At 41.5% G+C, this 17,863-nt stretch overlaps 1 protein-coding gene across 10 annotated transcripts in view; it reads right to left on the reverse strand.

Moving 5' to 3' along the window:
• LOC131229900 (formin-like protein 20) overlaps positions 1–17,863 on the reverse strand; it is an 85,960-nt gene that overhangs the window by 67,379 nt on the left and 718 nt on the right. For 6 of the 10 annotated variants that reach the window (XR_009163645.1, XM_058225969.1, XM_058225967.1 and 3 more), the window contains exons 2-6: positions 14,537–15,240; positions 14,231–14,452; positions 12,146–14,151; positions 11,658–11,790; positions 5,049–5,120 (exon numbers count right to left, since the gene is read on the reverse strand). Coding sequence is in view for 9 of the 10 variants with exons in the window: in XM_058225969.1 (XP_058081952.1) it covers positions 5,049–5,120; positions 11,658–11,790; positions 12,146–14,151; positions 14,231–14,452; positions 14,537–15,240 (3,137 nt within the window). In the remaining variant the exon portion in view is untranslated. Of the gene's footprint in view, positions 1–5,048; positions 5,145–11,657; positions 11,791–12,145; positions 14,152–14,230; positions 14,453–14,536; positions 15,241–17,863 lie in introns of those variants that run through there. The other 4 variants (XM_058225968.1, XM_058225972.1, XM_058225973.1 and 1 more) reach the window with 4 other exon arrangements.

Raw genomic sequence — 17,863 nt, forward strand, 5'->3', positions numbered from 1 at the left:
CATCCAATTGATGTAGAGACCAATTACGATTTACAACTTCCTTTAAATGTCGTCTTTTGCCGCAGTGAGTGCATCAGAGTTTTTTTTGTCCATGTTTCTTTGTCCAGTTCCTTCCCCTCATTATTTTTTGAGTTTGTAGTTAAGGCAAACCGTTCTAGTAAAACGACGTGGGAAACATTTCGTCACCTGGCCTCTATGTGTAATTGTGTATGTAGTCATATACAGATCCGAGGGTATGAAGGGATTCTCTCCTAAGAATCCATGTGTTGGGTGCGTTGTAACGGCTGTAACGGGGCCATAAGGCCATAGAGGCCGTTATGTAAAGGTAATGGTGGCAACTGTTACACGTTACGGGGTCATAAAGGTGATGAGGACATCACGTCACATAAACCCTTACGTACGTATCAGAGGAGAAGGTGGGCCACGCCGATTTCCCTGTGACTAGGCCAGTACCCATGATCATGTTGCCCCATGTGCATGTGCGAGCATCTAGAAGACCCCACACTGGGAAGATGCACATGGGCTGCCTTATGGAGTAATCCAAACCGTTGGGTCGAAGGGACGCGACGATCGGGCCATTGGATCGCATGGATCAAATGATCGGGTCATTGATCGTTGATTGTCCACATCAGTTTTAGACTTTACTATATTTTAGGATTTAGTTTTTAAAACTTTTATATTTGGACACATTATGAGTGTTTTAGTTGATTTTATTTAGACTAGAGCTATTTTCGTTAAAGTTCACAAGACGGGGATTTTTGTATTTTTGAAACTTTTTAGATCTAAAAAAAGAGGGGGCTGTGTGACCTCTCTCCAATTGAATTTTGTGATTAAAAAAAAAAATAAAAATAAATAAATAAATAAAAAAAGTACTTGCTTTCTTATCCCATCTTCATGCGATTTGGAAGGAAAATTGGTGCGAAGCTAATCTTCATCAACGGAGGTACGAGGTCTCAATCTATCCTCACACCATCTTCTCTTTTCTTCCCCATCTAGGTATTTCCTTCAGACTCTTAATTTTCCCATCACAAATCTTTGTCTTCTCTTAAACCCAACTTTCTCATACCATCCACAATCCAAACCCTAACCCTAAACCTAAAATTCCTAATTTTCCTACTTTCCCAAAATTACTCAAACCATAATTTTCACCCGAGGTTGTATTAGGTTTCCTATTTTGAAATAGACTATACCCTATGCTAATTGGATGTCCTTGCATCTACTAGATCCTAGTTTCTTTTTATTTAATGATCTTGAGTTACGATGTTGGTAGCCTAGGCTAGGATTATGCATAGTTTTCTTTTGATTTTCATGATATTTGTGATGATTATTATGTTTATGTTTTTTTTGTTAAATATCTTAATTCGGCTATTTGATCTCACATGTTACGTAATTCATGCATCGGTCCTACATCAAAAGGCCACAACAGCCGTTATGGAAAAAAATGACCATAACAGCCGTTATAGTCCCCGTAATGGCTCATAACAACCCCGGTAAAAGCTATAACGGCTCCATAACAATCCATTACGGGGCCAATGCAGGTTTTTCGGCCTTTTTTTTTCTTCAATTTATTTATTTAAAAATAAAATTTAAAAAAAAAAAAAAGTCGTACTAGGGTCTCCTCTTGGCTCAGTGGTAGACACTGTCTCATATTTGAGGCCAAGCGTTCAAGAACCCCTACATGCGTGGGGTCGTATTGTGCGTGTGTGTGTGTTTCTCACCTTAAAAAATAAAAAAAATAAAGAGAGAGAGAGAGAGAAAGAGAGAAGAGAGACCGTAATAGTCGTTATAGGGGTCATAACGGCCATTACAGCCCGTATTGTAAAGGTAATGACGGTGACCGCTACGGCCAATGTTACCGTTACGGAATACCTTGGTTGAGGCTTGAAATCAGATCATAAACCAATAAGAAATTTGCACGTACATAGTTGTTGTATTTCATGTTTCAGATCTTCCAATTCTAGAATAGTTATTTGATAGTTATCCAATTCCTCCATTTTTTGTTCAAGCTGGCAAAATATTCATCTACGGTTCCATCTCCGAGATTATTAATTTTTATGTGGAGTTGATAAAGGTGGGCCAAGTCTTCCTAATGGGAGTACATTTTGGCTACTTTATCCCATACATCTTTTGTCGTTTTCAGGAGACAAAGACCATGACAAATATTGGATTGTATTGAATTTAACAACCAAGATATCACAAGCTAGTTTTCGCTCTCTTATTTATAATAGGTGGAATCATCCTAATTGGGCTGTTTCTTGGTTCCCATAATTTATCCTAGTCTTTTCCATGCTCCAATATACATTTGAGCTACTTGGGACCACTCCAAATATTTATTGAAGTTATAGTAGCACTAGGGATATCCATATGTCCACATGGAATATGGCTTGTTTATTTTCTCCCATTTAAAGAAACGTGATGAAGATGAAAAATAATGATAACTCAAATAACCTCTCAATGTCTGCTGGAGGTCCAGAGAGCATAATCGACATGAGTCCTACTTAATAGATCTTGAAGTAATGAATGATCCAGGGATCTGGATGTGATCCGAGCTCCGAATCAAACTCCAATAGGTGGTCCACAGGGCACTTGCGGCAAGATCTAGTAGCCTTAGACTTATTTTCGACAATTTATGGCAGCCTTGGAGAGGTTTTCGGCGAGATCTAGTAGCCTTGGATTGATTGCTAGTGACTTCCAACAGCCCTAGAGGGGTTTCTAACGAGATTTGACACCTGGAGAGGTCCCAGTGCAGTTTTGGCGATGGAATAGAAGTCTGGAGAAGATTCCAATGACGGATGATGACACTGAAGTGATTTTTGACGAGAACCAAAGGGAATGCACTACTCCTTGAGAAGAACTGGTGGTCTAGCGAGGTTTTTGGGACGGATCTAGCACTTTCAGTGATAATAGAGCTTCCAGCGTTGTATTTCAGCGATGAAGGGGTCTTAGTCAGATTTGGTGGTCTAAAGAGCCTACTGACTCAGATTTGGTGTCGTAACAGGGGTCCGACGATGATTTTGATGATAGTGGATAGTTCCAGACAAGAAGACCTGGTTAGAAGATGATTCCTAGTGGAGGTGCAATTAGAGATATGTAATGCCTCCTAGATATGATATCGGTGGAAAATTCCTTCCAATTTGGGTCAATGATGCATTATACTTGCATTTGTAGGATGGTGATGGAGGATTATCTCACTTTCACTATCTTACAAAGAAAAGAAGAAAGAACAAACTTTGATCGACTTCAAAATCAAGGAAATGGGAAGGAAAAAAGAGCAGAGAAGAGGAAGAAAGAAAGATTATAACGATGATGGATAAGTGACTCTCTCTCTCTCTCTCTCTCTCTCTCTCTCTCTCTCTCATCTTTCTTCTTCTCATAGGCCCTCAAGATTAGCACCAAGTAGCAGCTTGACAAAAGCAATAGGTGTCTTTAAGAGATGATAATCATGGTCTGATTAGGAGAGCTAAACCTAATCCAGAAAACTAAAGGTACACCACAGGTGCACCAGTTACTGTGTACACTAATAATAGCAAATAAATGTTTCCATATCCCTGGTCATCAATACATGTCACAATTCCGATACTCTGAACAGTGGTCCTACTTGAGGTGCATAGGCAATAACAATCTTAGTAATTCCCTCACCTAAAATATTTTAATTACCACAAGCCAATCACCCACCCCTAGTGTTATCCTTCCCCAACCATATCAGCATGTAGCCATCATGGATCTACTTGGCTTTTGCTCCTCTCCACTTTCTCCCACTAATGCCATTCTCTTACCAGACAAATTGCAGCATTCCAATTGCCAGGATAAATGTCCCGCATCTGGACTTGCATCTTTACCCACAATTGTCTACTCTACTGTGAGAACCCTTGCCCACTTTCCACCACAAACGAACTTGTTGCAAGGTGTCACTTCTAGGGAATGCCCTAGCACACTCTTGCCACCTTTCCACCACAACTTTCTAGCACAACTGGTTCATACATTGTGGCGTGTTACTTTCCAAAATAAGAATGGTCAGGATCACTTGGAAAAAAAAACAGCTGCCTAGCAAACACCAACATTCCTTCACCCAAGCTAGGACCAGCTCACATATCATTACCAGGCAGTGTTCCTAACTAAATATGAAAACCCTAAAAACTGAGAAATTTGCCAGTGCATGCAAGGGAAAAGGTGAATTGCTTGGATAACAAGCTTTCTAGTTTAGCTGAAATATCATTCTAGTGCAATATTTCTTGGATCCATTATATGGTGAACATACAAGAACATTTAGTAGCAGCTAATTATAACAGAACCAGTGCTCAATGACTTCCACTTGCAGACAATCCTCAATCAGCCAACATTTCCTCTTTACAACTCCTGCAGTTTTATTACTTGACAAATATGGTGAATCAACCTTTCAATGTTGGATGCATCCAACAATGAACAAAAAAATGAACAGAGGAACTACATATTAGACTCATAGATATTTCATATCAAAATAATAACTACATGACTTCATATAACGCATATTTAGTACCAAAAAAATATATGTAACAGCTTGGGAAGATCTCAAAGGTACACATCTCTGTCCACTTCTATGATTCTGTAATTACGTACATAATACATCTGAAAACTACTGTACAATGCAAAGTTAGAACACAAAGAAGCTCACTCAACAAACCAAATACAGTTAATTCCTTGCACCTCATAGCAAATACGAACTATTGGACACAAACCACTTCAGGAATGTATGAAAGTCTTACGTATTCAATTAAAACTCACACACCTTCAGATTATGTATTAGCTCCAATGCAAAAGATGAAATAATAAGAGGAGCAAGTGAACAAATGAAGCTGAAGAAATGAAAGTTAAAGTCCTATTGCAGTGAATAGCATAAAGGAAATGATAATAATCGCTTTTCATTTCTTAAAGAAACCATTCCTGGCATTCATAAGAGCTATAACACACGCATACACATATTATATGTCACACCCACACGCATGCACTCACATTATATATATGTGGGAAGAAACATGCAAGCACATAAATCTAAACCAGGACTAGCTTACCATCATATCTGAAAGAGGCATCTTAACTTTCGTGAGCATAATTTCCACATTATTGGCTCGTCTCAGTTCAATCTACAGAGATTAAAATGACCAAACCTTCATAAATGAAACATTGGTGAATATATGAAAAGGTGAAATGATGATGAGGCAAATAAACAGTAAGGCTTAGTACATTGCCTAGAACTAAAAGAAAACATAATTGCGCAATTTTCACATGCTTTGATAACCATTTGTGAAATAAATCAACATCCATCAGATTTTATTATAATTTATAACATCAAAGTGCTGAGCATTTGACAGTAGTCATAAAGAATGAAGTAGCAAATAAGCATTTTGAGTGTTTAACGATGGACCTCAGCGTGGAAACAGTTGAATTAGCCAACTAAAAGGGTAGAGATTTCTAGTTCCATTTGCCAACAATCCACGTGCACTTTGCTCTAAACATTCTAATTAGAATGTGCATTCTTGTGAAAAAAAAAAAACAAAAACAAAAATCTCTGAATACAACATTTCATTCTTCCTGTTAAAGAAAATGAATGGATCAACTAAATGATGGGGACATCACGCGCACGCACGCTGCCCCCTGAGCACGTACGCCAAAAGGAGGGCCCCACTGTCGATCTGGATCAATGACCATATCGATGACAACGTCTAAGGAAGGCTTCCTAGTTAGAAGACGAAGTTTTAATTCAAAAGAGTAGGCCCGATAGTCAAGAAACGCCCATCATGGGATCTCATGATCATGGCCCACTAGTCGGATTGATTTCATATTTTAGGTTTTGCTTATTGTTATTATTTACAACATCATGAACGCTTTATATTTCTTTGTTTGGTTTTATTTTAGTTTACTTCATCGCCAAGTAATAGGTTGCGCACATGGCGTGAGTTTTTGGGTATATGGTTTTCCCTATAAATAGGCACCCCTTGTAATTTTTTTGATTCATTGAAGTTGAATAAAAATTCCTGCGTGGTTTTTCTGCCTTCTGAGTTTCTGAGTTGTAGAAAAATTAAAGTGGGTGCGAAGCCATCCCTTTTCGAAGGGTTAACTACCATGGTGCGAAGCCACGTTTATCCCCATCCACTCTTCCATCTTATTTCATCCTTCCCATAACCATCTTCGCGCCCAATTCGTTTGTTTTGCAGTTGTTCATCCCTCCACAGCCAGTTTTCAGAATCTGGCCCTGCAGGAGGGCTGAAACTTCGACAGAGCACCACACCCAGACCATAGCCCGGATCGACGTAAGATTTGGAGGTTTTGCAACCCCAGCCTCGCCGACCAGGGCCAAGAAGCCGATTTGGGAAGGCGAGCCTTCATCACACGTGCGACCAACCCATCCGGCGTCAGCCCCGGGGTACCGTCTGCACGCGGGAGCTATTTCTGGTCAGGTTTTTCTCTTGTTTTCCTCTTTTCATCCCTAATTTTATAAACCCTAACCCTAGATTGCCCTAAATCCCCTATTTCTATCTCTTTTCTCACCCTAAGGTTCCTTGATTTGAAATTGGTGAATTCCTTGGATTAGAGACTGATTGCTATGCATGTGTGAATGGCTATTTCTTATCACCGAGTATTGTTTAGTTCATAATTTTTATTGATCTAGCCCTAACATGTATAGGCCTGGATCCGTATAGATTCCCCTAATTGAATGTTTGAGCTTTTGTGTGGGATGTGGAATTATTATGTTATTGTTTCTGAATTAGTATGATTTAACTCTGACATCTTGCATATCATATTTAATTTTCATGTCCTGCATCAAATTTGGTATCAAAGCTTAGGGTTCTCATAGGGGAATACATTACTTGTTTAGGGTTAGGATATTTGAGTCCTTCATGCATCCAGTCCATCACGTGTAGCTTTTAGGAGTCCATAGTCCTTTTTTGTCAACTATATTACTGGATTTTAGTAACACTACATAGTTCCCTCATATAGAGTCTCATAGGATCATTTAGTCTTATTTAGTTACATATAGTCATCCTAGAAAGTCCTTAGGTAGAGTTAGCAAGTGTATGCCCACACGTACGGGTCATGGTTTTAGCTTGCACCCTACACTAAACATGGAACAACTACTAGAGTCACTAAACAAGTTGTTCCAGCAGATTGAGTCTTAGGGTAAGTGCTTGGAACAAAACATAGATCAACGCCTTGACCAAATAGAGGCCTCTCTCAGGACAAAACCCACCATTAAGGAAGATGGTCAATCTCAAGCAGGTGGCCAGGAGGATAGACCAATGAATGGAGGTAGCCAAGGAATCGGTCATGGGCGTGCACCCGTACCCCCACCCCATGAGAGACATCAAGACCATTATTTTGAAGGGTACAATATATGCGGCCTTGTGGCTAGAGAGAGTGCACCAGAGGCTAGTATAGAGTTACCCACTGAGGCCATTCCGGTAGTGGATGAGTTACGTGATGTTGTTCCTGATGATCTACCAGATGAGTCTCCCCCTAAGAGGGATATAGAGCACACCAGAACATGGGACACCGTAATACCTACAGCCAAGTTTGCGTTTAATAGTTCTGTCGATAAGTCCACAGGTCTAAATCCTTATGAAGTCGTTACTGGTTATAAACCTGAGAAACCTATTGATATTGTCCCTATGTCACTGTCCCATAGGCCGTCAGAGTCTGCAGATTCTTTTATGCATAACATTCATTCATGACATCAAGAAATCAGGCAGAAACTCACTACTAGTAATGAACGTTACAAATTTTCTACAGACCAACATAAATGTTTCAAGGAATTCAATGTAAGGGACTTTGTGATGGTCCGCATCAGGCCCGACCGGTATCCTTCGGGGACCGTTCGTAAGTTACATGCGCGTAGCATTGGACCCTTCAAAATTATAAAACGAAACGATATCAATACGTACGTGGCAAATCTTCCACCCTCCATGGGAATTAGTTTCGCATTCAATGTGGAGGATCTAGTTGCATTTCAAAGGGCCATTGATACATTGTCCAGCCTTTCACCTAACCATTCTGATTCCCTAGACCTTTCTCTTGATCCATGGCCCCCTCCCAACCCATCTTCCAGCCTCTACGTCCTATACTTACCCGCCCCGACCCATTTTCTCAGCCTCTACCTCCCATACCTACCATTCCCAACGTATTTTCCTAACCTCTATCTCTCATATCTACCCGTCCCAACCATTTTCTCAGCCTTTACCTCCTATACCTACCCTTCCCAACCCATTTTTCCAATCTCTACCTCCCATACCTACTCTTCCTGACCTTTCTTCTCAGTCTCTACCTCTCATACCTAGTCTTTACACACCCAGAGAGGAAATAGAGGATATCCTGGACCATCAGATAGTTTCAACGTCGGACAACGGGTTTCAGAAGTACCTGGTTAAATGGAAGTCACGCCCAGCTTCAGACAGCATGTGGCTCACTGAAGAGAAGCTTCAGAGACTTGATCCTGACATCCTAGAGCGGTTCAGAAGTTTTATTTCGCTAATGGCGAAATCTTCGCAGCTGGGGAGAATTGATGGGGACATCACACGCACATGCGCACGCACGCCACCCCTTGTGCATGTACATCAAAAGGAGGGCCCCACTGGCGATCTAAATCGATGACGACGTCCAGGGAGGGCCTCCTAGTTAGAAGACGAAGTTTTGATTCAAAAGAGTGGGCCCGATAGTCAAGAAATGCCCATCATGGGATTTCATGATCATGGCCCACTAATCAGATTGATTTCATATTTTAGGTTTTGCTTATTGTTATTATTTAGAACATCATCAACGCTTTAGATTTCTTTGTTTGGTTTTTATTTTAGTTTACTTCATCGCCAAGTAATAGGTTGCGCACATGGCGTGAGTTTTTAAGTATAGGGTTTTCCCTATAAATAGGCACCCCTTGTAGTTCTTTTGATTCATTGAAGTTGAATAAAAATTCCTGAGTGGTTTTTCTGCTCTTTGAGTTTCTGAGTTGCGGAAAAATTAAAGTGGGTGTGAAACCCTCCCTTTTCGAAGGGTTAACTACCGTGGTGCGAAGCCACGTTTATCCCCATCCACCCCTCCATCTTATTTCATCCTTCCTATAACCATCTTCGCGCCCAATCCGTTTGTTTTGCAGTTGTTCATCCCTCCATAGCCAATTTTCAGAATCTGGTCCTGCGGGAGGGCTGAAACTTCGATGGAGCATCATGCCCAGACCATAGCCCGGATCGACGTGAGATTTGAAGGTTTTGCAACCCCGACCAAGTAGCCGATTTGGAAAGGCAGGCCTTCATCGCACGTGCGGCCAGCCCATCTACGCACGTGCATCAACCTCGGGGCAGCGTCTACACGCGGGAACTATTTCTGGGTCAGGTTTTTCTCTTGTTTTCCTCTTTTCATCCCTAATTTTATAAACCCTAACCCTAGATAACCCTAAATCCCATATTTCTATCTCTTTTCTCACCCTAGAGTTCCTTGATTTGAAATTAGTGAATTCCTTAGATTAGGGACTGATTGTTATGCATGTGTAGATGACTATTTCTTATCACCGAGTATTGTTTAGTTCATAATTTTTATTCACCCAGCCCTAACATGTATAGGCCTGGATCTGCATAGATTCCCCTAATTGAATGTTTGAGCTTTTGCGTGAGATGTGGAATTATTATGTTATTGTTTCTGCATTAGTATGATCTAAGCTTGACATCTTGCATATCATATTTAATTTCCATGCCCTGCATCACTAAAACTCACCTATTTTGGGGCATCAACAATAAAATATGAATACCCAGTGACGACTAGTTTGAAACAGATGCTGAATTACATTAAAAAATATGAAAGCTCGACGCCTAGTGTTTTGGTTCCTCTGTGATATTTGATGTAGATTCCACAAGGGCGCATTAATAGTTGTTCACCTGGCCTTGAGATGAGTTAATAGTTGTTCAGCTGGCCTTGTGATGAGTTAATAGTTGTTCAGCTGGCCTTGTGATATGCCTTCTCATGGTAATTTTTGTAGGTTTCTGGATTTGGCTTTCTAGTTGGGGTTTTGGCCGCCTGTGTCCTTCTCCAATAACAGTTTGCATTTCCTTCTTTTTATCACTTCTCCCAGTAAAAAAATAAATTGTTGAGGCATTCAACACAACAATGGTAATTACATTCAACCAGTGTTTCACATAGCATGCAGCGTATAGTGTAGCATTCAGCCCTTTATAGACATGTAGCATAAGCTACATGATACTTTTTTTTAAAAATTAAAATAATAAAAAATGTAAAGAAAAAGGCATGGGAAAAAATATTTCAATTTTCAAGTAAAAGCATGTTCAAACAAGTTATATGCAGGCAGGCCAAATCAATCACATAAACAAGTTTCTAAGAGGGCAACCTTAGTTAATGTCTAAATGAAAGTATCAAAAACAAACAAAATAATAAAAATAGTCTCATGTTCTACAACGTTGCATGGAATCGGCTTCCCAAAGAGCAAAAAAAAAAAAGTCAACATATACCCAAAAATAAAAATAATTAATTTTTTGAAATAATTAATTGAATTAAGATTTAGAAACATATTTTTAGCTTTAAATCAACCGAAAATGAAAATCTAAAGATCGACAACCGTACAGACATGAAATGGGAGAATCTTGATTTCTCCTTAGTTTGGGCTCCAATGCCCACCAAATTTTAGCCAAAGGATCCTCTCACAAAACCAAACAAACTCCTGAAATCTCTTATCAAATTGTGGTATGAATAGGAAATTCGAATCGATGAATTTTTTGGGGCTGGAGGGGTATTTGCATTGGAATTGTAAGGCTTTGAAAACCCTCTTTCGAAACCATTAGTTTTATAAGGGGAGCATTTGTTAACTCTCCAATTGTATATTTGCATGCCCATATACAGATGATTATGACTGTGCGATGGGTGTGTTTATAGAGACATGCCCCATCCACAATACGACCAACAATTTGGCTGGTCTGGATTGTTGTATTGTGGTGTCGCATGTGACGAGGATGAGTCACCACCGTCTTCAAACATGTGTTGAACCAGTAAGGAAGGAAAAAAAAAAAATTTAGTGTTTTCACGTAGCGTACGCTACTCGATACGCCATATGTAACAAACGCTACATGCATTGAAGCATACGCTACCAAGGACTTACACTATTTGCATATGCTACAATGCTATGATAGTTCATGTGGAGATGGCATTCAACTAATGGAGATGACAAGTGGAGCACACAAGTATAGAGAAACACTGTTCCCAAAAAAAACACATGTAGAGAGAAACAGTATGCCAATGCCAAATAGTGGGAGAGGGGTGGTGAAGTGAGTCATAAAATTGGGTGTCTTATGACGAGCTATCCTATGATAGTTCACCACCACTTTAAAAATGGTGGTGATACTTCAACTGTACAGATGGCATAGTTTTATACCAATCCAAACCATCCAAATCATTGAGCAACTTTGGATAGAAAACAGCCTAAAACTTACATTAAGAACATAAGATTTACCACCTGATCTTGCCCTTGGAATTAAGACCACTCACTATTTTACTTCTAACCATCCATTTGACAACTACAAGGAAAGCATCTATTACCACAAGGAATGCTCACGAGTCATGATAAACAATTAACCTAGCATTTCTGAGATTGAAACAAAATTTCTCATGCTCCAGTTTAAGTGACTTACTAAGTGGACTTTATCTGTTTTAGATCCAACAGATTTGCGGCGCCCTCCTGATTTACCTCCAGCACTATCATTCGATTTCGGGACTACGGTAGAGAAGAGACTCTCAAGTTCTGATACGTCAAATTCTGAAGTGCTAGCATGCAAAGGTTGATAATATAATAAATGAGAATAGCATTGATGAGGGAAAGAACTAAAAACAAAAACTGAAATCCAACTACACTATCATAAATAGAAATTCATCAACTATGAAACAGGAGTTGTAACCGTAATTCACAATCAGAACTAATCGGGTTGGAGATATAGTTAAAATGCGTTCAGATTCCAAATGTCTACCATATACTGAAACTCCTTATATGCATAAAGAACAAATTTCTAGAAACAGAGAAACATATGTTCCTTGGAAGTCTAATTAATGGTAATCCTGACACCTAAAAATCATTAACCAAGAAGTTAGGAAATGGGAAATGAGTAAATGATAGGAATAATACTTTGGAGGTTCGTCGAATTTCTGTAATTCTGCCCATAAGCTTCCTTGCACTGCCCTTGTTACCTTCACCCAGTGTAGTGGCTTCAATGATGATCTTCGTGGTGTTGAAGCAAATGATCCTTGATAACCTGGGCCTGATGGACGTGGAATCCCTCGTCCTCTTCCCCCAACTAAGGAATGTGAAGATGGAGGTGGAGGTACCGCACCGCCTGAAGCCCTAGGCACAGCTGGAGGAACAGGAACGCGTGTTCCAGAAGGAGGTGGAGGAGGAGGTGGAGCTCCACGTATGGGTGGGGGTGGTGGAGGGGGACCTCCACGCATGGGTGGGGGTGGTGGAGGGGGACCTCCACGCATAGGAGGAGGTGGTGGGGGTGGAGTTCCATGTATAGGAGGAGGTGGAGGGGGTGGAGCTCCACGCATAGGAGGCGGTGGTGGGGGTGGAGGGCTTCCAACTCCATATTTCAATGTGGTTGATGTAGCTATGGGAGGAGGTGGCGGCGGGGGAGGTGCCACTGAGCCAGGACCTTGAGGAGGGGCTACTAATCCAATAGAATTCTGCCTAGGGGGAGGAGAAGGAGGAGGAGGAGGGGGAGGGGGAGGACCTTGAGGTGTCATTCCCAAGCGAGGGGGAGGGGGAGGGGGAGGGGGAGGACCATGAGGTGTTACTCCCAAGCGAGGGGGAGGCGGAGGGGGAGGTGGAGGGGGAGGTCCTTGAGATGTTCCTCCCAAGTGCAAGAGAGGCGGAGGTGGGGGAATAGGGGCAATTGATCCAAACACATTCCACATTGGAGGAGGAGGAGGAGGAGGAGGGGGAGATGCTCTTGATTGCATGAGTGGTGGGGGAGGAGGAGAGACCTGAAGTGTTCCTCCTGTGCGTAAAGGTGGAGGTGGTGGAGGAGGTGGAGGTGGAATCGGGGTTTGGATACAAGAATCATACAATGTAGTACTAAAGGAGGGACATGGACGGACTGGAGCAGGTCGAATGGATGGAATAGGTGAGCTACTTAACATGTTAGAATGTAATGCAATGGTTGGATGAACAGAAGATGGTGGTAATGGAGGGGAAGGAGTTGTTGCTCGCGGTGGTGGTGGTGGGGGGGGAGGAGGAGGAGGGGGAGGGGGCAATGCTCGTGGAGGAGGTGGTGGCGGCGGCGGTGGAGGCAGTACCGCTCTTTTTGGAGGCGACAGAGGAGGTGGAGGTGCCTGTGATGTTGGTGGTAGAGAACAAGGATTGGGTTCTGATTGCACAGGCGGCAATGATTCTGGTGGAAGTGGTGGGGGTACTGCATGAGATGGAAATGGTGGCTTCGTTAGGAGTGAAAAGGCAGGAACTGCAGCAGCAGGAGATGGCCCTGGAGTTTCACCTGCATCATTATCTTGTGAACATGCACAAATGGCTAGAGCAGCTGGGGCGCTATTATATCTTGATGGAGGGTGAGAAGATACATGCATGGAATCCACACAAGGTCCTTTGTTTGGAGGTATCCACCGAGATACAGTCTTTGGTTTTGTTGGCTTCACCTGGCTGCCTTGAGATTCTTGTTGTTTAATCTTTTGGTTGGCAAAAGCTGGATCTGAGACTGGTTTTGCATTTAAAGTTGGTTGTTTCTTTGGTGCAGGTGGCAGTAATTTCTCAGGTTTCTGTCCACGGACACCAGGTCCTGTCCTCTGATTTTCAACTTTGGGGTCTGAAATCTTTTGGGGGACAATATTCTCTGTATCCCATCTTTCCTCATCATGTTTATGATCACTGACTTCTAATTTATAGTCCACGTCATCTTGTATGGTTTTGGCTTCTAATATGTGATTCACTTCATCCAATATATCTGTTTTTTCACCAATGAAGGGGTCAGAATCCCCCTTCCCATCCTGAGAATCCGCATTGCTAAAGATCTCCTCCACCTCAAAAAACTCCTCCGCTGGAGCGTCTTCCATTGCATCCCCATCTTCTGATTCCACTTCTGTGGTCATATCAGATGCAATAGCATGAGGGTCCGAAAAGAGTACCTGATTCAAAGATGAGTATGCTTTCAACTCCCATTATCTGAGGAAAGACACTTCCAAGACAAGTTGAACAATCACCTACCTCTGCTATGAAGTCCTTTGGATACTGATCTTTGGCATTCCACAAAACATCAATATCCTCACGACTGAGGGTCAAAATATGTGATCGGATAAATGCCGTGTTAAACATAACCCTGAACATCATCTCCTCACGCTTCAGATCCTCGTCCAAATGGATGCACTCGACTACTACGTCCCCTTGAACATGGCAATCCACATCAATTTTCACTGGCACGCAATCTGCCTGCAGTTACATTTCACTTCAAGATTCTTAAGATGTAGAGCAGTAACATTTTTCAAGTTTCATGACATGAGCATTCAAAATTACCTGTCTGTATCGTCGAACATGTTTCTTTGTCTTTGGTGTTGAAAACAGAACCTTGGAACCCCTGTTGGTCGCATTTGAAGGGTCCTGACCATAAACACGGACGATGGGCCTGCAACTTGCTTCTCCATCAAACATGGGAAGGGCTCTTAGACTGAGGCAATCCAACCTCAATGGAGTATCAGATGGAGGCCATTCTAGCCCACCGCTTCTTCTAGAAATGTATTGGAGATATCTCAACTGGGAAGGTTGTGGATTCAAAGGAGAAAGAAGATGGAGGAGTTCCCTAGGAGCTTGCTTATATACCATTTCCAGAGTCTTCTGCTCCCCAGTGTACTGTTTTCTGTATAATAGAAGACCAGCGAGCATAAATGCAAGAACAGGCCACCCTCCTCTCTCGCAATGCATTAGTAACACATTCTGCTGCCCTTCCAATGATAACCAGCTCTCGCTCGACCGCAAGAAGTGGTGGATCATCTCAAGCGGGAGCAAAGGACAGCCCTCATATTGTCGGGGATAGTCCATGACAGTCATATCATACTGAGACAGTATGTCTGTAATTTGGCTCCTCCTCTCTCCTTCTCTGAAGTTGAATACCATGAAAGAGGCATCAGGGAAGTGGTCCTGTAGCTGTGCTACAATACCATCCAAATAATCCTTGTATTCTTCTTCTTCCAAAACATCTGTGGAGAAACAACAGTCGAATACTGCACCAACAAACAAAAGTTAGAAAACGTAGCAGCAAAAGGCTTTCTATTTGATACCATGTAATCCACAAAACAGTGAATTGTGTGAACCATCAAGCAGGAAGAAATCATGAATTGCAGTTCTCAGCAGAACAGCAACAAAATTGATGATGATGATGACAACAACGACGACGACCACGATGACGGTGACAAATAATTGATACCCCCACATGTAGCTATGCACAGGAATATGAGCCGACTTGGCAAGTGCGCAACACATCAGAGCAGCATAATAGATGGGACCCATCGTGTAAATCACTTGGCCAAAAACTCTGGCCAGAAAACTATCAGGTTCCTGTACATGACTGCTCAATGTCCTACATGAATGACAGGCTGACACATGCATCTTTGTGCAGAGGAGCATCTGGTGTGCGAGTGGAGTTAGCAAGTCTAACAACAACAATAACAACAACAACAACAGAGGCTCTCTATTTTCTATCATGTAATCCTCAAAACAGCAAACTGTGTAAACTACTAACTAGGAACAAAAAATCATCAATTGCTGTTCTCAGCGGCAGCAGCAACGATGATGACACAATTATGATAATAATGATGATGTTATGAAAGGAGATTTGATATCCCCACACGTGCTTCTACAAACAGATACACGTTCCAGACCTGGCAAGTGTGTAGCACATCCAAGCTGCATGTTAGTTGGGATTCATCATGTAGACATTGCCAAAAGCTCAAGCCGGAACACTATCGGTTTCATGCACATGTCTCCTAACTGATAGTTTAACGGTCACCTAACATGACTGATCAGATGACATCCACAAGAAACAGGCCGACTCTGGAGTGGCACTAGCAAACCTCACAACAATAATAACAACAACAACAACAAAACAATAGAGCCTTCCTAAGCCCACACGCATGCAAATCAGCTAATGCACACACCAACAGATATGTCAATGTGGCAGACAGGTGAAATATCCAAGCCATCCATCAGGTGGACCTCACTGTGTATATGTTAGTGGCCCAAACTCCTCCATCCACCAAGTTGTCCATTCCGTAGGTGACCCATGAAATTAGAAATAAGTCTACAGATTAGAAAACTTAGCTGAATTTTTCACAATTGTACATTTGTTAAGTTAATTGTGGCCAACTTAACCAGTTGAACGACCTGATTCTTCAGATAAAGAATATATATATATGTGTGTGTGTGTGTGTGTGTGTGTGTGTGTGTGTGTGTGGTGGTACCCCTCTTATGCATGGCTTGGATATTGCATGCCATGTTGGCATATGTGATGGAAAGTGCATTAGCTGACTTGTATGGGCTTAGCAAAGGTACGATAACAACAACAACAACAATAAAACCTATTCTCTTGATTTGTAGAAGCCCATAAAAGGAAAATGTCTGCAGTACTAAGAAAAAATCATCAAGAACTCCAGTTCTCCAATGAAAATTTGTAACAAGCACAATTGGTGAAGCAAAAGTAAAGATCACACTAAGCACTAATGTGAGGAAATTCTCAATAGAACAGAGGGCATTATCATTAAAACAGAAGGAAAATAACAGAAACTTCTACCAAAAATATGATCTTCCCACAAGCATCTCAACTCTCCCAATGCCTTGAATCTAAAAAAAGAATTACCACTGTGGTTATTCCCGCCACCAAAGGTACCATGGAACTTCTCGAAAATACAAAGAGAACTATCGATTTATTTTTCCTTTCCTATACGTAATGAATATGTGCAATATATGCATTTCTCAGTGCTTTGATTCGAGTAGTGATAGTTTCTCTCGGTCAAGTACTGTTCCCGTGGCTGTCTTAGTTGGAGTTATGTTATTGATGCTTCAAATTAATTGAGTCCTCAGCAGTCGCTTTATGACATGCAGGGAAGTTTATATTTGATTTCAGTTTTAGCCACAGTCGCAGATAAGGAATGTGTTTACAAATCTTCAAGGCTTGCTAAGTCCACATGTGTGTATGCCCTGCCCATCTACATGCTAGCACATATGCCAATATGCCACACATTCACAAGACCCAGTGGCCCATTAGGCAAGCCACTGGTGCAATCTGCTTATGAAACAAATGGATAGATACGGCATGAAGTTTCTAATTATCCTTCTTTTCAGGCCCACCTAAAGGCTGAACCGGCCTAAATTCTAATGAAGAACATCCACACAGTGTGGTCCACCTGACGGACCAATCGGATCTTCACATGTGTGCAGTGTTGGGATACATGATAGAATGTGGATGGTCAGGGTTATACATTTGTCTGGGCTTAGCAAACTGCTTAAATGTTCCGAAAAGTTTATGGTTTTCCAGATCTGTGACTGTGATAGTAAAGAAATTCCTTTCCTGGAAATTAACAGATGAAAACACAGAAAGAGAATGCCACCCCTAATTTTCATAATTCCCATGCGTAAAAGATTCTGAGAACAGTGTGTGTGTGTGTGTGTGTGTGTGTGTGTGTGTGTAAGTCGACTTCTCTAACAGGGTACAAAATCATCAACAAAATTGCACACAGAAAAAAGAAGGAAAATGCAGTGGCATTTCAATAATTCTTGGAAATAAATTATGGACATGTTCTGCTCCAATATTTTGTCAAGGACAGAACAGATTTCCCTTCAAATGTGATG

Source organism: Magnolia sinica, chromosome 16 (assembly GCF_029962835.1).
Source record: "Magnolia sinica isolate HGM2019 chromosome 16, MsV1, whole genome shotgun sequence".
In the NCBI taxonomy this organism is placed as follows: domain Eukaryota; kingdom Viridiplantae; phylum Streptophyta; class Magnoliopsida; order Magnoliales; family Magnoliaceae; genus Magnolia; species Magnolia sinica.